We start from the raw sequence: 21,306 nt of genomic DNA, 5'->3' as shown, positions 1-21,306 counted from the left end.
CAAGCATGACCTCACAATTCTAATCGCGTTCTGCGATCCACTGACCAAAATCTGGTCAAGGTGCCAAAAACCAAATACAAGTCCAAAGGAGAAAGAAGGTTTGCTTTTCAAGGTCCGAGACTATGGAACGCTTTACCAACCAGCGTTCGGTTGGAGGAAAACCACCTGATTTTCAGAAGACGGATCAAAACTCTGCTCTTTTGATGTCATGAGACACGAAACATCAAGCGCCCAGAGGCGATTCAGTTCGCATGTGCCGCGCTATATAAGTTTTTCATTCATTCATTCATTCATGACACCCAGAGGCAGAGGCATGATGGGACTTGTAGTTTTGCAACAGCTGGAGGTCCGCTAATTGCTTATCCCTGCCCTACATATTACCCCTCACTGACACGCAATTCCACACTCACCACCACTGCACCGAAACAATTCAATACTCTACTCACCACCACTGAAACAGGCAATAATCTAATCATTGCCACTGCATGACAGGAAATGCCCCACTCACTGATGCAGCACCAACGTGCAATTTCCAGCTCACTACAACTCCACTGCCATGACATACCTCACCTACTGACAACTTCAATAACATGCAATACCCCAGGGTTTGACAAATTTGCTTGGAATATAGGAGCCAGCTAAAAAAAGTTAGGAGCCAAGCTCGCTCGCAGAAGCGAACGCATTTGTGAGTAGCGCCCGCATATGTAAACGGTATTCAAACCACACATGATTTTAAAGGGTAAAAGTTTGTCGCCATTCCACGAGCGAACACAATTTTGAAGCTTGACATGTTGGGTATCAATTTACTCGGCGTATAATTATCTTTCACATTATAAAAAAAACTGGGCTGAGCCGGTAATTGATACCCCACTCACAGCCACTGCACCATAGGCAATACCCCACTCACAGCCACTGCACCATAGGCAATACCCCACTCACCGCCACTGCACCGTGGGCCATACCCCCCATGGATACTTCGCACTCGCTGCCCATGCCAACCTCTACAGCAATATAGTATTTCTCCTTTACAATGAAAAAGCACTTATGATTACACATTTTAAAATGTATGCCTAAAGTACAGCTATAAATTGTTGAGTCAGTGACCTGGAACAGGCATGCAGATTAGACAGCATAAAGTCAGAACTCCCGATCTGCATACTTGTTCCCGTCTCAGAAAGTATTAAAACCATTGGATCAGCATAACAAGTAAGAAACTAACATTGTGAGGAGAGCTCAGCAATATCGGTCTCCATTTATCTTTTAGGGCAAAGCAGAAAGAAGCACATGTTTTCTATCCTCTCTAATCTATTGATATCTACAGAACAAGGGTCAATAAACAGCAGATATTCAAATTATCTGTCTCTTTACACCAAGTAGACCGATATTAAGGAAGAACTTACCCCGTGCGTGACTGCCCGACCTTATCACACAAGTCCAGGATCAGACTCCAGTCTTCAGCCGTGTTCAACTCACTTGTAGCTTTCTCTGTCAGATAAAAAAAAACACACAAACACCTTTGATAAAATGTTCTGTGTTAGCAGACAAATTTCCAACCACTTCCCTTTAGCGCGTCATCACTCAGCATCCAACACACCTTTGTGTTACATGCCAGGTCCCCAATGCTTCCTTCACCGGCTCCTACATCACTGCAGAACGCGGGGGGGGGGGGGGGGGCCAGCTGGAGGAAACACTCAGAGGGGGCCAGGAATCCAACACTCCAAGTGTCGGAGGCTAAAGATTCTTCATCAAGCCTAGTCCTTAACCACTTAAGACCCGGACCAAAATGCAGGTAAAGGACCTGCCCACTTTTTGCAATTCGGCACTGCGTTGCTTTAACTGATAATTGCGCGGTCGTGCGACGTGGCTTCCAAACAAAATTGGCGTCCTTTTTTTCCCACAAATAGAGCTTTCTTTTGGTGGTATTTGATCACCTCTGCGGTTTTTATTTTTTTGCGCTATAAACAAAAATAGAGCGACAGTTTTGAAAAAAAAAATCTATATTTTTTCCTTTTTGCTATAATAAATATCCCCCAAAAATATATAAAAAAAAATATTGTTTTCCTTAGTTTAGGCCGATACGTATTCTTCTACATATTTTTGGTAAAAAAACTTGCAATAAGCGTTTATCGATTGGTTTGCGCAAAATTTATAGTGTTTACAAAATAGGGGAAAGTTTTATTGTATTTTTATTAATAATTTATTTTTTACTAATAATGGCGGCAATCAGCGATTTTTTTCGTGACCGCGACATTATGGCGGACACATCGGACAAATTTTTAGGACAATTTACTGTGAAAATGACAATTGCAGTTTGGGAGTTAACCACTAGGGGGCGCTGAAGGGGTTAAGTGTGAACTCATATGTGTTTCTAACTGTAGGGGGGTGGGGCTGTACGTGTGACGTCATTGATTGTGTTTCCCTATATCAGGGAACACATGATCAATGACAGCGCCACAGTGAAGAACAGGGAAGCTGTGTTTACACACAGCTCTCCTCGTTCTTCAGCGCCAGGGACCGATCGCGGTACTCCAGCGGCGATCGGGTCCCGCGGTCACGGAGCTTCGGGTTGGGTTGTGGGCCCGCAACCCACGGCTGGGCACTTAGAGGACGTACAGGTACGTGCTTGTGCCCAGCTGTGACATTCTGCTGACGTATATGTGCAGGAGGAGGTCCTTAAGTGGTTAAACTAAAGGCAAGACCTTTTTTTCTAGTTTTGGATAGACTGGAGAGGGATTAGAACCCCGGCCAGTTTGTATTTCTTTCAGTGCTCCCCTTAGGAGATTCATAATGTTTGTGCCGTTTACCAGCATCATTAAAAGTAGAAGAAAATACCAAATTTTGGGTTGTCTCCAGAAAAGTAATAAAGGGGAATCTTCCAATGGGGACAATAGTTCTGGTGACCTGGAGGACCCCAAGGGATTCCCTTAAAGTGGATGTAAACTCACACTCATCCTTTCTAAACTACTGCCATAGTGCTGATCTATAAGGATATAGATGCCTCCTGCATGTATCCTCACCTGTCAAATGTCCCCCCTCTGTCTGTTATAAGAACTGAAAAACTGCAGATTCTGTGAGTGGGTCTGTTGTCTTGAGCTCTGTGGGTGGAGTTGTGATGTCAGTAGACTTCCCGCCCACCTCTACACTCCCCTTACACTAAATTCTGCTATGATCACTAACATCCAGTCAAAATCCAGAAAAGTAACCACATGACTTCAGAAAAGGAGTGGGGGTGGCAATTAAAAAATAATGCCTGTCTCCAGGCTAGTGCATGAGATATGTAAATAACCTGTCACTCACAGCAAGGGGGCAGAACGGACTAAGGTTTTTCTTTGTAAGTCTGTTTTATTTCACTGAACAGTAAAAGAGGATTGCTCAGAGCTGGATTAACTCTGTGTGGCAAGACTGGGCACAGATGATAGGAAATATTATAATCTACATTGTGACAAAAAAAAAAAAAAAAAAATCGGGTTTACATCCACTTTAATTTGCAGAGATTTCCTCTTACCTCTCGTTTTGGCTATGGGACAGAAACGGAGTGTCACTTCGGGTATTTTCGGAAGGCGCGACGCGCTTTAGCAGCCTGTCAATCAAATCCGCTTGGCTTAGGAACGCCTATACCCGGAAGGAATCCCCGCTCTGAGCCAGATAACAATGGCTGATAAAACGATAAGTACAAAAAAAAAAAAAAACAGCATACTGCAGATGTCAGCAGTATGCTGGATCTAATGGCAGAAAGTTGATTTTTGGGTGAACCTCCGCTTTAAAGCGGAGCTCCGCCTAAAAGTGGAACTTCAGCTCATCTGATTCGTCAAAAGGCTACAATGCCGGGTTCCCTTACCCGCAATGATGGGGGCAGCACCCGATTTAAACATCGGCTGCAGAGCCAACATCGCTGGACTCCAGGACAGGCAAGTATCCTATTAAAAGCAGTGGGCCAAATCTTCAAAAGAGATACGCAGGCGTAACTGCTGTTCAGTCTGCGTATCTCTGTGCCTAACTTTGGAAACGATCCTCAAAAGGATTTTTCCAAAGTTAGGCAGAAGATCTGACATCTGTAAGACACTTACACGGTCAGATCTTAGGATGCAGTACCGCATCCGCCGCTGGGGGCATTTCTCATTGAAATGCCGCTTTGCGTATGCAAATGAGGACTTAAGCAGATCCACAAAGCTTTTAAGCATTGTGGTTTCTGCGTAAGTTCCGATTTGCTTGCGCAAAATTAGGGCTGGTTTTACAATGTGGAAAGTTAGTCCACCATGTAAAACCAGACCTTTTTTTCGATCGCCGCGTTTCTTTTTTAAATTTGAATTTTTTTTCCCGGCGCGTATTTTTTTTTTCCCGACGCAACTTTATTGTCCCGTCGCGATCCACAAAGCCCGGCGTAAATTACGTTTGCGCGCTGCACGTCGGGAAAATTACGTCACACGCATGCGCAGTACGGCTGGCGTGGGAGCGCGCCTCATTTAAATTGTAATCGCCCCCCGGAGAGGAGGACCGCCTTGCGACGGAGGCACTTCTAGGTAAGTGCTTTGAAGATCGGGCACTTAAATTTCTACCCAACGCCTGTGTAACTTAACTGCTGAAAGTTAAGTTAGGCTACGTTTTTGGGAATTTGGCCCAGTATGTGTAGCCGCTTTTCTTATTTTATTTTTGGACGGACCTCCACTTTAATACCAGGCAAATGGCCAAATTCACAGATAGATCACACATATGGGAAAAGTTTCATCTTATCAAGCATTTCTCGGTCCATCCAGTTCTGAGATTTACACAGCCCTGCCCAGCAGAGGAAAAGACCTGATCTTTTATGTAGACTCACTTACACCTACAAGTCCGTTCCCCACCCTTACCCCGTTTCTAGACCGTGAAAGGAAGAGGAAAAAAAATAAAAATAAAAGCACATAGCACGCTCTACTTCATTTCTTTGCTCAGCAGCACAACTGATTTGCGTCTTGTGCTGCTTCTCCCGACTTCTCTCTAAGCTCTGATGTATAGGTGCTACAAAAGGCAAAACACCAATTTAAATTAAGTTTCTGCATCTTATTGAGCGATTACCTACCAGGGCCCCCCCCATGTCAGAACGCCGGGCCAGCCGTCTCCCCTGAGCGCCGGGCAATCTCCTGGCTGAGCCTGTCACTCACAGAAGACAGCAGCCCCAGTGGCCCGAATGTAGTACAGCCGCAGCTGCCTGCTCTGTCTTCTGATTCACAGGCAGATGTAATGACGTCCTTGACAGTCACCAGGCACAGCTGCAGTACATGGGACAGGTCTGGCTGCATTTAAATTGGCACTGGTAAATATTTTAGTACACCATCTGGCTCAAAATTTTCTTCTCCTGTTTTCTTCCTTTAAAACCTAGGTGCGTCTTAAGGAGCGAAAAATACGATAGATATATAGATAGATATATAGAGAGAGAGATATAGATTAGAATATATATATATATATATATATATATATATATATATATATATATATATATATATATATATATAATCTATCTCTCTCCATCTATCTATTACACACACGGGCCTCAAAAATTCAGGTCCTGAGCTACTAGCCAGGCCTTAAGAGTTACTCGCCACCTGTTGCCCCACCCAAACCCTACCTTGCCCCTGTCCCTGTCCCTTAAACATGCCCTAGATAAATAATCTCATGAAATAACACTGTTAAATGTTTGATTCAGTATTAAGTTACAAAAATACATAACAAACATTCTATCATACCTATGCCTCCAATTCTGCCCCCATTCTATCATAACTATGCCTCCAATTCCGTCCCCCCATTCTATCATACCTATGCCTCCAATTTCGTCCCCCTCCCCCCATTCTATTATACCTATGCCCCCATGCGCAATATTACAATTAGCATTGTAAATTATTTAACCCCCCCCCCCAAAGCATTAACTACTTCACACATCTAAGACAAGGTGTTCAATATGGCATTGTTATGTAAATGAGCTACGTGATTACTCACTTGCAGTGCACGAAGCTCTGGCTACAGGTCCTGACTATCAGCAGCATCTTGTTGTCTTCAATTCCGCGCTCCCAGCCTCTGAACCGTGACGTCACACCAGCCGGGACTAGGAAGCTCCTGTCGGGTGGAGATCACTCCGCCTGACAGGGAAGTGAAGCAACACTCACACCGCTCTGCTGCTACTCTGCCAGGGTGCAGTCTGCAGCGGTCCCGGTGTCACCGCGATCCACACCTCTATAGTGACACTACTGGGCCTCCTCTAAATGAACTGATGGGGCAATTGTCCCGTTTCCCCCCCCCCCCCTGGTGTCCACTCTGCTGCTAGCCTGTGCGGAACGAAGATGAGTGGAAGGTGGAGAGGGGCGGTCCCAAGCGGCGCGGCAGCTGTAGTGTACTGCAGTGTAGAGACAGATATTGTACTGGCCGCACTGTTGAGTGTGTGAGCGGCGTGACATGAAGGGAAGCTCTGTCCATACTCGCACTGCACATAAATTCCCTCGCCACATGCGAGTACAAATTTTGTGTGTGTGTGTGTGTGTGTGTGTGCGTATATATATATATATATATATATATATATATATATATATATATATATATATATATATATATATTTTGTGACAGGAAGTCAGGTAAATCTGTGGGTGTTGTCACAGTCGGGACATCCATTTCTGCCTTGTTAGACAATACACCAATCATTATTAGGCGTCGGCTGCCAGAAATAGCCAGGAAGGCTAAGGGCCGTTGGAAGACTCCAGCTGTTCAGAGTGAGGCAATTAAAGACCTCTATAAAGTAGCCCAGAAGATAACCACTAATTGGCTGCATCACTCCTAAGGCTGTGTGAACAGGAGAAGCAGTGCCAGACAGTCGCCTGATGAGGTGAGGAGACCATTGACTTTTCTGTGATAAAAAGTCCAAAGACTATTGTTTGTGCTGTATGAGCAGCACTGTCTATCCAGCGGTAGGCTGTGTTAGACTTCATAGATAGGTTCCTGTGTGGAAGGTAGACGCCCAGAGTGGCTAGAGTTTATTTTATGTTTTGATTTTGTTTATGCTGTTTGGATACGTGCAAATATATATATATATATATATATATATATATATATATATATATATATAAATAAAAGTGTATATGTATGTATGTGTAAAAGTGTATGTATGTATGTATGTATGTGTGTATATATAGTATATATATATATATATATATATATATATATATATATATATATATATATATATATATATATATATATATATATATATATATATATTATACACACACATATATTTTTAATAGCAACCAAGTCACTTTAAGGTCCCTTCAGTTGTCTGAATAAAAAGGGCAGATATGACATAATGCACAGGAAAAGAATATACTGCATTATTAAACAATATCCTGCCATCCACAACTCCTTTTTCTTCCCACAGACCCGACAGTGCAGTAGAGAATGTTCTCTTCCCCATCACTGGAATTCTGGATGTGTTCAGCAATTAATACTCTGGACAGGTTATTAAAATGATTAATGTCTCCCCCATATGAAGGTAGCGTTGCATTTTACGTGCAGGTTATATACGCAGGAATGCTGCGATTTTTAACGTTCTTCATTAGTAATTGCGCCTACAGAATGGCGCCTGCAGCGCTCAGCAGGATCACCATGCTCGCCATTTAGAAGATACGTTGCTGTCACTTTCCTTTATTCGAACCACAAGAAAACTATTTTCTCTAGATGACAACTTGTACATAATGGCTCCCCGCTTGCATCGACCTTGGAGGTTTCATGTTTGAAGAAGTGAGGGAATATTATACCAGTAATTCTAATTAGCGGTGTACTTTGTGGATCAGAAAAGTGATGCTGCAAAATGCGTCCAGTAAAGGAAACCTTTCACAAAGCCAGGAAATTCAAAATGAACATCTAAGGAAAAATAAAATAAATACATAAGCAAAGGTTACCTTCAGGGCAAATCTCTATGTCTAATGTATTAACAGCGCCAAGGATGAATTTCTATGCAAGTCTCTTTCCTTGGAGCAGTTAAAGAGGCTGAACTCCAGTCAAACCGCTAAATATGAAGATTAAATGCATATAAAGTCCATATCCAGTCCTGCGATTTACACAGCTCCGCCCGGCCACTTACAAGTCTTGTCCCTCCCCCAGCCTGCGACTGGACAGCAAAAAGGAAAAGCAGCAGATTGATGAATCCATCTCTGTCACTCTGCTTTCTCCTTCCATCAGCATGTTCTTGGTTAGTCTATACTGCAGCTCAACTAACTGGCTCCTTGTACTGTCCTCTACCAGTCTGACCTCTGCTGTATAGGGGACTGTAAGGGGTCCAATTCAGGGAACTGCACTGCTTGCATTTAGCAAGATACATTTAGCATGGGTTCACTCATATGCAATGTGGGAACCAGCACGATTCTAGTGTGGGTTCCCACATCACATCTCACACTGCCCTCTGCGAACTGCTGCGGGTGTCAATACAAAGTTAATGATGCCCCCAAATTGACCAGTGTGAGAACCCAGGCGATCCGATTTCAGTACTGGTAACATTTAAAAAAAAAAGGCCCACCAGAGGGGCAAGTAGCCTACCTCTTTTCTTGCAGTGAGCTTTCAGCTACTTTAAATCCTCCCGCCACAGTTGTACTGCGGCAAGTTAGCGAATCGCTGTCATTGTACGTCGGCCGCTTTACCACCACTAGGGGGCGCGCGGCGCGTAAGCCGACGTGCGTGGCCCGCGATGTCCACCCACAATCTCTCCTGACGGAGACAGAATGGAAATCTGTCAATGTAAACGAACAGATCCCCGTTCTGTCAGGGGGAGATAGACAGATTTGCTGTTCCTAGCAATTAGGAACAGCAATCTCTCTCCTCCTCCAGTCACTACACTGCCCCCACAGTTAGAACCCACCCAGGGAACACAGTTAACCCCTTCATCGCCCCCTACTTTTTACCCCTTCCCTGCCAGTGACATTTACACACTAATCAGTGGCTATTTTTTTTAAAAAGTGTCCCATCTGTCCGCCGCAATGTCCCAGCCCTGCTAAAAATTGCAGATTACCACCATTACTAGTAAAAAAAAAAAAAAAAGCCATAAATCTAGCGCCTATTTTGCAGACACTATAACTTTTGCTCAAACCAATCAATATACGCTTATTGCGTTTTTGTTTTACCCAAAATATGTAGAAGAATACATGTCGGCCTAAACCTGTCAATCAAATAGGAACGCCCAGTCCCGCAGCCCATACCCGGAAGCGGCGGAGAAGATCGCTCTCTAAAACGGTAAGTACTGCTTCGTTTTTAAAAAAACTACCCGATTCCCCTAGACAAAATGAGCCTCAATCTAATGGTAAAAATTAACATTTCCGGGTGAACCTCCACTTTAAAAAGACCCTAGCAATGTGTGTTCATATACTGAACGCTGAACACAGTGGAGCAGTTTGGATTATATAAAATAAACAGCACAGTGTTCAGAGTGAAGCAATTTGGAGTATGCAACATACAGCAGATGGTCCAGTATTGCTGAATGTAGAATGCACAGAACACTGCATGCAGTGGAGCCGTATGGAGTATATAATGACCAGTCTAATATACAAAGGGAAGGCGTGTGAAGTGTACAATGCACAGTTTATAGAGTAGAGCCGCACGATTCTGGTAAAATGAGAATCACGATTTTCTGCTTAGAAGATAGATCACAATTCTCTCACGAGTCTCATGGCGCAACATCTTTCACATTAAAACAAAAAAAAAATTGGGCTAACTTTACGGTTTCATTTTTTTTTTTTTTTTATTATTCATTGAAGTATACTTTTTCCCAAAAAATTGCATTTGAAAGACCGCTGCGCAAATACAATGCGACATAAAATATTTCAGCAATTGCCATTTTATTCCCTAGGGTTTTTGCTAAAATATATATAATGTTTGGGGGTTCCAAGTAATTTTCTAGCAAAAAAAAAAAAAAAAAATTATTGGATTTAACTTAAAGGGGTTGTAAAGATAATTTTTTTTTCACCTTCTATGCATTAAAGCGGGAGTTCAACCAATTCCTTTTTTTTTTTTTCCCTTAGCTTCCTGCTCGTTTTGTCTAGGGGAATTGGCTATTTGTATTAAAATATGATCCGTACTTACCCGTTTTCGAGATGCATCTTCTTCCGTCGCTTCCGGGTATGGGTCTTCGGGAGCGGGCGTTCCTTCTTGATTGACAGTCTTCCGAGAGGCTTCCGACGGTCGCATCCATCGCGTCACTCGTAGCCGAAAGAAGCCGAACGTCGGTGCGGCTCTATACTGCGCACCGACGTTCGGCTTCTTTCGGAAAATCGTGACGCGATGGATGCGACCGTCGGAAGCCTCTCGGAAGACTGTCAATGAAGAAGGAACGCCCATTCCCGCAGCCCATACCCGGAAGTGGCGGAGAAGATGCATCTCGTAAACGGGTAAGTACGGATCATATTTTAAAACAAATGGGCGATTCCCCTAGACAAAACGAGCAGGAATCTAAGGGGAAAATGTGTAAGGTATGGGTGAACCTCCTCTTTAAGGTGAAAAAACATCAGATGATGATGATGATGCCGGGGCCGAGCCCCCGCTTTACTTACCCGACCCTCCAAAAGTCCCGCGCTCGCCCCCGTCATCCTCCTCGAGTCGAAGCCTGGCCGTTGATTGGCTGCAGTGGATGGATTGAAAGCAGCGCAGCCATTGGCTGGCGCTGCTGTCAATCACATCCAATGACGCGGCACGCCGAGGCCGAGTGATACAGCGGCGGCTATGGAGGAGGGACCCCAGAAGACGTAGATCGGGGCCACTGTGTGCAAAACGAACTGTACAGTGGAGGCAAGTAGAACATGTTTGTTATTTAAAAAAATAATAATAATCCTTTACAACCCCTTTAAAGCGGTGGTTCACCCTCAGTGACACGATTTTACCATCGAGACAGGCATTGTAGCGCGAGCTACAGTATGCCTGTCCCGATTTTTTTACCCCCGTACTCACTGTGTACTCATACATTATAGATTTCGGCTCCCGCGGGGAATGGGCGTGCCTATGGAGAGGGAGGATGATTGACGGCCGGCCCTGGCACGTCACTCTCCCCGAAGACAGCCGGAGTAGGTCTCGGCTCTTCACGGCGCCTGCGCACAGGCTATGCGCAGGCGCCGTGAAGAGCCAAGCCTATTTCGGCTATTTCCGGAGAAGCGTGACGCGCCAGAGCCGGCCGTCAATCATCCTCCGTCTCCATAGGCACGCCCATTCCCCGAGGGGAGTCGGTATCTTCGATGTACGAGTACACGGCGAGTACGGGGATAAAAAAATCGGGACAGGCATACTGTAGCTCGCGCTACAATGCCTGATTTTATGGTAGAAGGAAAAAAAAAATTTTTTTGGGTTTATAGGGTGAACCCCCGCTTTAAGAAACAAGTGTCAGAAAAAGATTAAGGCCCCTTTCACACGGGGCGGATCAGTAATGATCCGCCCCGTAAACCTCCGCTTGCTCAGCGGGGATCGTTCCGTTGATCCCCGCTGAGCCAGCGGATGACAGGGCGGTCTCCGCACACTGTGCAGGGACCGCCCTGTCTTTTCTCCGCTCTCCCCTATGGGGGAGATCGGATGAACACGGACCATGTGTCTGTGTTCACCGATCCGCCAGACGGATGGAAAAGTAGGTTTTTCCTCCGTCACACTTTGGCGGATCGGAGCGGGTCGGATGTCAGCGGGCATGTAACCACTGACATCCGTGGCTCCATAGAGGAGCACCGAGCCTTCGTTCAGGTCCGCCTAAAAAGCGGGCAGGCGGACCTGTACGGCCCGCCCGTGTGAAAGAGCCCTTAGACTTTAAGTGGATTTCTTTCTTAGTTACAATGTTTTATGTTGTTCCGTGGAATTTTGTGTGAAGGGCATTGGCCGTGAACTTGTTATGCATACAGACGGCAAAGCTTTTTCAGCCAACAAACACGAATGTAGTGACGTACTAGACATACTACGTGTTTTTTCAGCTCTTTAGTGCCACCCTTTGGGCAAATTCTGCTAATGTTGTCTTATGGTTAAGCATTGCTTATGAGCATGCGTGTTTGTACTTTTCGTGCGACGGACTTGTGTTCAGACGATCGGATAATCCGACAGCACACATTTGCTGTCGAAAAATTTGAAAGCATGCTATAAAACATTTGTTGTCGGAAATTCCGACAAAAATTGTCTGATGGAGCGCACGAACGGTCGGATTATCCGACAAAACACGTCCATCACAATTTGTTGTCGGAAAATCCGATCGTGTGTACAAGGCTTGGGATCCTAGGTGACCCCACCTATAAACTTGTTTGTTTTTGTTTTGTACTAGGCACTCTTTTCAGCCCTTGTCCCTTTTGCTATTTTTTATGGTTTCAGTAACCTGATCTTATTACACGTCACCTGCTCTTCCAATGCGTATTTGTATGGTTGGTCTGCTCTCAATTTATCATATACCCCCTTGTTTTTGTTTTTTTGGACAGTTTTTAGACAGTCAGTTGCTGTCACCCCCTTTTCTCTCCCTCACTTTTGGGAACCGGGCCAAGTTCCAGCTGACAAGTACCAGACTGCTCGTCTCTCCTAGATCACGTCTTTCATTCCTGTTATGGGAAAGTGTTCAATAATTTTTCAAGGATGCCAAGGTTGTGTCATTACTGTATGTGTGTGTGTGTGTATGCCATCATCAGGGCCGCCATCAGAGGGGTGCAGCCGATAAAACTGTAAGGGGTCCTGGGGCCCGCTTGGGCCAGAAGAAGGCAGGACACTATATGCACTATAAAAAAAATCTCATTGTGTCATTGAGCTCAGACATCTAGCTCTTTACTGCCACCTCTGGCTACTATGTGCATGTACACCCCTCATGTGAGCTGCCTGTAGTGTGCTCCTCCATCAGCAACATGTCAGCTTCATGAAAACAAGCCGAGACTAGGTAGGAAGATTTCCTTTACAAGCAGGGGCTGTGAAGGAAAGGGAAGGGGGCCATTTGTGTACACGGAGGGGCCAGGGCTTGTGTGTTTACAAATTTGTGTATGTGTGGAGCTGACATATTTATACAAGTGTGTGGGGAGGGAACAACATGTATACAGGTGTGAGAGGGGCTGGTATATATACACAGGATTAAGGGGGGGGGCTGAGTGGATACAGGTGAGGTGGCCGGTGTGTGGATTCGGTGGGATGGCCCATGGGCAAGCCCTGGGAAATGTTGGTGTTCAGGCTCGGGGGGGGAGGCCTAAAGCTGTGTTGGGGCCCAAAAATTTCTGATGGCTGCCCTGACCATCATGCATCACTACAATATCTATTTATGTGTTCTTGTATGTGCTTTTTTTTTATGTCAGTTGGTTTTTTATGCCTTTTTTTTTCGATTACCACGTACTGTGTTTTTCCTGCGATTATGTAGATTTATTCTTTGATTGTAATAAACTTTCTATATCATTTTATTTCATATTATTTTGACTCGGAGTAGTGACATGCCTCTTTCAAAGTCCCATGACCACGGTTTCCTTTTACATACAAATACACATAGGAGAGAGTTGGCGCTTGCACCAGTAAAAGAACTTAAATAAAAAAAAAAAGAAGAAAATTCTTAAATCAAGGCAATGGTTAAAAACAAACATGAGACTGTTTAAGTCCTTATAGTCCGTGCTAAAGCACTTTAAGGCAGCCCAGTGAAGATATGAAGCAAATCTTGAATCAGCTGGGGGAAAGAACACAAAGGCGCCACTCTAAGAGCCCATTCACACCTTGGCGTTTTGTCGCCTGTAGCGCAACGCACACAAACGCCAGAGGGACCAAAATACATGGAAGGCTATGGGCATGGTTCACATCTGAACGCCGATGCGCCTGACGTGCATCGCATGTAGTCAATAAAAGTTCCGGACCCTTTTTTGTCGCGCATATCGCGCGATATGCGCGTATTTGAGCGTTTCCATTTCCCATAGAAAGTAATGGAAAGGCTCGATTCAAGCGACTTGCGCGACAAACGGGCGTTTGCTATGGGCGTTTCGTCAATAGAACTTGTCGCCCATGCAGAAGATTAAAAAAATCTACCAACATAGCAACAAGTGATGAAAAGATGATAGTTTTTCCTATTGGCTAAAAAAAAAACGTCAGAGTACAAAAACGTCGGACAACGCTGTATGCAAACGCGCATATTAGCATAAATACGCGCGACAAAACGCCGGAAAAAAAACGCCGGAAAACGCCGCTATTGCCTACGCTTAGGTGTGAATGCAGCCTTAGACTGCATTCACACCTGAGCGTTTTGTCGCCTGAAGCACGACGCTCAAAAACACTAGAGGGGAAAAAAAATACATTATTCCCTATGGAGATGGTTCACATCTCCACTCCAAAACGCCTGAAGCTCAAACAAGTTCCGGACCCTTTTTTGTCGCGCGTATCGGGCGGTTTGGGCGTTTTTGATCGTTTCCATTTCCCATAGAAAGTAATGGAAACGCTCGATTCAAGCAACTAGCGCGTCAACGAGCGTTTGCTACAGGCGTTTTGTTGCTTTAATCAATAGAACATTTCACCCAGGCAGAAGATAAAAAAATCTACCAACATTTGATGAAAAGATGATAATTTTTCCTATTGGCTAAAATAAAAAACGTCGAAGTACAAAAACGTCGGACGACGCTGTATGCAAACGCGCAAATAAGCATGAATACGCGCGGAAAGAACGACCTACGCTCAGGTGTGAATGCAGCCTTAGTGCAGTATGTTGCGTATAATTTATTGAGCAAGTAAAGCAAACATACTCACAAAAGTAGATAAAATTGAGCGTGTAAAAACCATGGAACATCTGGGAGGAAAGTCACTTTGAATGGCTGTCATCTGGTGTAGCGAAGCGGGTAGCGCTGGTGGATGCCGACGCTTCCTGTATCTCAGTCACACAGGAAGCCGGGGCTGTGACGTCAGTTCCAGGTGAGCGGTTGGTCCTATCAGTGACGGCACTTCCGGGTGACTCGAGGGATCAATAGGAGACACGCTTACGGAGCATGCGCTCCTTCAGGCCTACTATGTTCCCTTTCACATATAAAGTCATTTAGGAGGAATGTCACGGTAGGATAATAGGTCATATCTCTTGCTATTCGGGAAATCTAAAGTGTTACAGCTGTCTGCATAATAGCTGCAGTTTTGATTATTGAAAATCTTATTTACTTCTCACATTTCCCCATCTGCAAAAAACACCAGCTGAGCGCCAGCACTATGAGCCAATCAGGAAGCACTACATGCACAGGGCTGTCATTCTAACACAAGCCTTTTAGCTGTATCGTCTCTTTCAGGAACAGAAATGGTCTTAAGGAAACCTAACACTCGGCAACATATGGCATTATATTACAGAGATACACCATCCGCACAATCTGTTCCTGACCAGCAGTTCAGGCACAGGTTAGGCGTTCAGGTAGGACAGCGACACATTTAGGTGGATGTAAAGGCTGAAGGTTCTTTACCTTCATGCATCCTGTGCATCAAGTTAAAAAAACTTTTTTGTGCAGCAGCCCCAGCCTTCCCCCTAATAATTACCTGAACCCCTCTCGATTCAGCGATGTCCACGTGACCTTGGCTCTCTGGGGACTCGCACTGCTTATTTGCTTTTAGCAGCAGTGGGACTCATTGGCTCCTGCTGCTGTCAATCGCAGCCAGCGAGTCAATCAGGAGATGGAGGGGCAGGGCCAATTTGTGCCTCAGTGTATGAATGGACGCACAGAGCTGCAGCTCAGGAGAGCGCCTGCTTGGGTGCCACCAGAGCAAGCTGCTTGTTCTGGTGGCACCCGGCAGGCGATAGGGAGCCAGGAACACCAGTGCGGGACCCGAGAAGAGGAGGATCTGGGCTGCTCTGTGCAAAAAAAACTCCACAGAGCAGGTAAGGCTGGCCATACATTTTACAATTTTCCTATAGGCCTCGTACACACGGGCAAACATGTACGATGAAAACGGTCCACCGGACTGTTTTCAGCGTACATGCCCGCCCGGGGATTTCTGTATGATGGCTGTACACACCATCATACAGAAATCCGCGCGTACACGATACGCGGTGACGAGGCCACGCCTTAGACGCGGCGACGTGCGCGGCCCTGGAAGTTCAATGCTTCCACGCATGCGTCAAAGTCATTAGACGCATGCGAGGGATGGCGGCCGCTCGGACATGTACGGCATGTTTCTAAGCAAGTTTAGAAACATTTGCCCGCTCGAAAACGGTCTGGCGGGCAAATGTACGCTGGAATCCTGTCCGCTCGGCTGTACAGACGACCGAACATGTCTGCTGACATGTTCGGTCGTGTGTACAGGGCCTTAGTTTTACCAAAACCATATAATATGAGGTCAAACTGAAACATTTTGTATTTAATCAGGCAGGCCCTTGCACTACATAGTTGAAGGTAAATCTAAAGGAAATTGAATAAGAAAATTGTATAATGTATGGCCAGCCTAAGTATGACATGTTTATTAGAAACACACCAAAGAGACTTTAATACTGCTTTAAAGTGCTACTAAACCCACAACAGTCAAATCAGTCTGTATATGCAGTAAAGCGTGCTTGTTAACCTCTGCATTGTATAAAGTTTGTTTGATCCTCCCCTTCCTGTACTGACCCAAATTCATCTGCTGTTAGCACAGAGCCCTGGGGGCACTCTGCACATGCTCAGTTTAGTGTGCATTGATTTTTTTTTTGCTTTAGAGGAAGGATGAATTTTGATCTGTAGATGAAGTCTGTTTAACCACTTACCGACGGCCGTACGACTATTGACGGCCGCAGGGTGGTTCTACTTCTCTGAGGCGCCGTCAATTGACGTCCGCCCCTTTCCACGTTTCCCGAGCGCGCAGCGGGAACTGCTGTGCTGGCCGTGTCCCTTGGACACAGACAGCCAATCACAGATCGCCGTGAACGGCCAATCGGAGTGGCCGTTTGCTAGGCGATCTGTGCGGCCAATGAGAGATGATCACATATGTTTATATATGAGATCATTTCTCATTGCCGGCTCTCACAGACAGCGGTGCTGTCAGGGAGAGAGGAGACGGAACTGTGTCTCTTGTACATAGAGACACAGATCGGTCACCTCCCCCAGTCACCCCCCTCCCCCCACAGTTAGAACACTATATAGGCTACACATTTAACCCCTTCCTCACCCCCTAGTGTTAACCCCTTCCCTGCCTCATTTATACAGTAATTAGTGCATTTTTATAGCACTGATTGCAGTATAAATGGTGCCAAAAGTGTCCGCCATAATGTCGCAGTAAAAAAAAAAAAAAAAAAAAAAAAAAAATCGCAGATCGCCGCCATTACTAGTAAAAAAAAAAAATAATAATAATAATTCTGTCCCTTATTTTGTAGGCGCTATAACTTTTACACAAACCAGTCGCTTATTGCGATTTTTTTTTTTTTACTAAAAATATGTAGAATACGTATTGGCCTAGACCAGTGTTTCTCAATTCCAGTCCTCAGGCCCCCCCAACAGGTCAGGTTTTCAGGATTTCCCTCAGATGAAAAGGCTGTGGTGATTACTAAGGCAGTGAAATTGATCAAATCACCTGTGCAAAATAATGGAAATCCTGAAAACCTGACCTGTTGGGGGGGCCTGAGGACTGGAATTGAGAAACACTGGCCTAGACTGAGGATAAAAAAAAAAAAAAAAAAAAAAAAAAAAATTGAGCTATTTATTATAGCAACAAGTAAATTTATTTATTTTTTTTTCAAAATTGTCGCTCTATTTTTGTTTATAGCGCAAAAAATAAAAACCGCAGAGGTGATCAAATACCACCAAAAAGAAAGCTCTATTTGTGGGGAAAAAAGGACGCCAATTTTGTTTGGGAGCCACGTCGCACGACTGCGCAATTGTCAGTTAAAGCGACGCAGTGCCGAATCGCAAAAAGTCCTCTGGGCAGGAAGGGGGTTTAAGTGCCCAGTAAAGAAGTGGTTAAAGCAACCTGCTTTTTATCAAAATGTTCCTTTTATTAACCCTTAATTTACACTACTCAGCCATAACTCCTTATTTATTCCCCATTTTATTATTTTCCTGATAATTTTTTTACTCCAAAGACATGCTGGTAGGTTAATTGGATCCTGTCCAAATTGGCCCAGTATATATGTGTGTGTATGACTGTGTTTCAAGCGTGTCGAGATCCTATGGGGTAAATGACCACACCAGCCAGGAAGACACTGGCTGCAAAAAGCGTCTAGAGGCGATTCAGTTTGCATGTCTAGCGCTATACAAGTCACTCATTCATTCATTCATACTTTCTATTTTATAAACTAATAATAAAAACTTTATTTATTTTTGGGTTGCTTTGTTGTTTAATATTTTTACACGTTTCACATGGAAAAAGCAACAAATGCTTTGTACCACTGCTGACAGCTGAAGTGTAAACAAAACAGTATCGTCAGGCATCGGCGAGTACCAAGAAGTATCGGTGCATTCCTAGTCATATGCAGTGGGATGGACCACTCTGGTAAGCTTTGACAGGAGAGCTCACTCAGGGCAGACTCCTGTACTGGGGAGGTGACAGTTAAGCATTGTTCATGCAAATCCCCCCTACCCACAATTAACAGCATAAAACAAAAACTTGGTGCTGACCATCCTTTGGTCCAATTGACTATCACTGCTGGAGGCTGCGGCTCAGCACAAGTTCCTCCCGATGTTGAATGGAGTATACAGAGATATACAGAGATCTCCTCTTACAATTGTAACACTGATGTATTTATGGATCTGGGTTTTGTCCGGAGGAAACAGTGAACGCTTCTATGTAAAGAGACGAAAACAGCTCAGCACAATGACACCATGTGCTGTATGGAGGCACAGGGGCAAGGATTACTGCCTTGCAGCACCCAGGTCCGGCAGTGACCGATGTGAATAGTGACTGTGGGCCCCATTAAGGTGCTTTATACAAAATTCAAGGGTCAATGTACTTATTAGGGACAGAGAACACTGACGTCTTTACAACTGAAGCTGCTGCACACAGGTGGTTTCTTTATCCCAATGTATAGAATGCATTAAGATTAATAAAAAAACTTCTGACTTTAGAACCACTTTAAAGCAGAGTTCCATCCAAAAGTGGAAGTTCCGCTCAACCTTTACAACCCCTTTAAGAGCCCATTCACACCTAGGCGTTTTGTCGCCTGTAGCGCGACGCTCACAAACGCCAGAGGGACCAAAATACATGAAAGTCTATGGGGATGGTTCACATCTGAACGCTGATGCGCCTGACGCCCATCGCCAAAAAAAGTTCCGGACCCTTTTTTGTCGCGCGTATCGGGCGTATTTGAGCGTTTCCATTTCCCATAGAAAGTAATGGAAACGCTCGATTCAAGCGACTTGCGCGACAACGGGCGTTTGGTCGCTTTAATCAATAGAACTTGTCGCCCATGCAGAAGATTAAAAAAATCTACCAACATAGCAACAAGTGATGAAAAGATAGTTTTTCCTATTGGCTAAAATAAAAAACGTCAAAGTACAAAAACGGACGACGCTGTATGCAAACGCGCAAATACGCATGAATACGCGCGACAAAACGCCGAAAAAAACGTAGAACGACCGACGCTCAGGTGTGAATGCAGGTTAAAGCGGACCCTCCAGCTCTCTCAACAAAAAAAAAATAACAGTCAGCAGCTACAAATACTGCACCTGCTGACTTTTATTATTAGGGCGCGTACCCGTCTAGGGATCCCACTGTGTCCTCACCCAAGCCAATTCTTAAATAAGTTCTCAGGTGCTGGCGCCACCATCTTGGGTAAGGCAAAAGCATCAGTGAAGTCTTTGCGGCTTCACAGCTGGTTTCCTACTGCGCATGCACAAATCACGTTCTCTCAATCAAGCGCCGAACGTCCGGGTGAGTTCGCCGCAGCAGGAAGCTGAAATGGGTACCTGTCAAAAACAGGTACACACGGGTTGCAAAATGTGGCGGTGGAGGGAAGCAGACACGTGGAGCTTCTCCTTTAGGGTGGAGTTCTGCTTTAAGCTAGGTAGAGGCGGAGTTCCTCTTTAAGCAGCAAAACGCACAGCATTGCTTGTCACCGCAACTTCAATAAAGTTTTAAAAATATAAAGCAAACAGTGTATTGCGTAGTAATAGTGCGCGGCCCCTTGCACACCACACACCAGAAGGGGGCGCATTATAGAGCAACTTACCCAAGATGGCGGCGCCAGTACCCGAGAACTGAAGAATTGGTTTGGGTGAGGACACGGCGGGATCCCTAGACAGGTAAGTGCCCCAATAGTAAGTCAGCAGATACCATATTCCGCTTTACAGCCTCAGGTACAAGGAGTGTTTGCTGTAGGGAGCGATCCCTGGAGGTCAGTAGGAATTTTGCTGACCTGCGTTCCTAACGCCCCTCAGCTCGAAGTAAGCCCAGCATCACGCGCTGTAACCCATAGCAACCGCTCACCCGACTACCTGACAGAGCTGGAATTTGATTGGTTACCATGTTCTCCTCTATGCACTTTCTCCTATGAAAAGGAAGTCACCACCTGAGTGAGAAGCCTCCGCTGGAAGATGCTGTCAGTACCTGACCCAGTACTGTGACTGCTTCCACCAGAGGCTTCTCACACAGGTGCTGTGATGGGGTGGGGCCCCTGGGAGCCCAGAAGTTGCAGACAATGACTTACCCACATCAGGCTCGAAGGGGTTGGAGGTGAAGAGCGGCATGTCTGTGGGATTGGAGGGTCTCCTCAGGATGCTGAGTCCGGGAATTGCTGCTGATCACTCTCCTGCCTGTCTGAGCATCAGCTCCTCAGAGGGGCCACACAGCTGCCTGGGCCACTGAGCATGCCGGGAAATAAGGCTGTCTATTCCATTGCCTGTCTCCACCAGGACAAAAAAAAAAAAAAGTCAGCGGCGCCGGGCTGTCCCCTCTTATTAATTATAGAGGGGAGGTGAGACAAAGGAGATGAGGAGAGGAGCTTGTCAGCGGCTCCCTGGGCTGATGCTGGGACAGGAATTTGATGACGCTCCCTCAGGGGAGAAGGCGGGACCAGGTATTGCGCAGCCTCACTGCAGAGGGTGGGGGGGCTGACGGATGGTCGGGTTGTACGCATGCGCAAGGGAATACCCTGCAAATGTGTTCAGGTCATGTGATCATGTGTTACCTGATAATAAACAACACCACGTGATAGCTTTCTGGTCATGTGACTCGTTAGCACATTTCATGACCTCAGCCAGTTTCTCCTGTGTTCTAAGGAACAATCATACTCCTTATACATGACAAATACACATCCATTCTTTGTCTTCAGTCACTCAGTCCTTTACAGAAGGGAACAAACCTGCAGAATTCTTCTAACATATTCCAAACATTCCCAGATTAGACAATTTCCAAAGAATGGGATGCAAATCCCTCCAAAACCAGCTATTTTTTCAGGGG

The 21,306-nt window shown here is 45.2% G+C and overlaps 1 protein-coding gene across 2 annotated transcripts in view; it reads right to left on the bottom strand.

Annotated features, from left to right (window-relative positions):
- STAM (signal transducing adaptor molecule) overlaps nt 1–20,903 on the bottom strand; it is a 44,579-nt gene extending 23,676 nt beyond the window's left edge. For both annotated transcript variants that reach the window (XM_040352473.1, XM_040352474.1), the window contains exons 1-2: nt 20,555–20,903; nt 1,401–1,485 (exon numbers count right to left, since the gene is read on the bottom strand). In XM_040352473.1, the coding sequence (XP_040208407.1) occupies nt 1,401–1,485; nt 20,555–20,594 (125 nt within the window). In that variant the 5' untranslated portion in view covers nt 20,595–20,903. The remainder of the gene's footprint in view (nt 1–1,400; nt 1,486–20,554) is intronic.
- Nucleotides 20,904–21,306: the final 403 nt, after the last annotated feature.

The sequence above is a fragment of the Rana temporaria genome, chromosome 5, assembly GCF_905171775.1.
Source record: "Rana temporaria chromosome 5, aRanTem1.1, whole genome shotgun sequence".
Classification (NCBI taxonomy): domain Eukaryota; kingdom Metazoa; phylum Chordata; class Amphibia; order Anura; family Ranidae; genus Rana; species Rana temporaria.
This window is presented reverse-complemented; position numbering and strand designations above follow the sequence as displayed.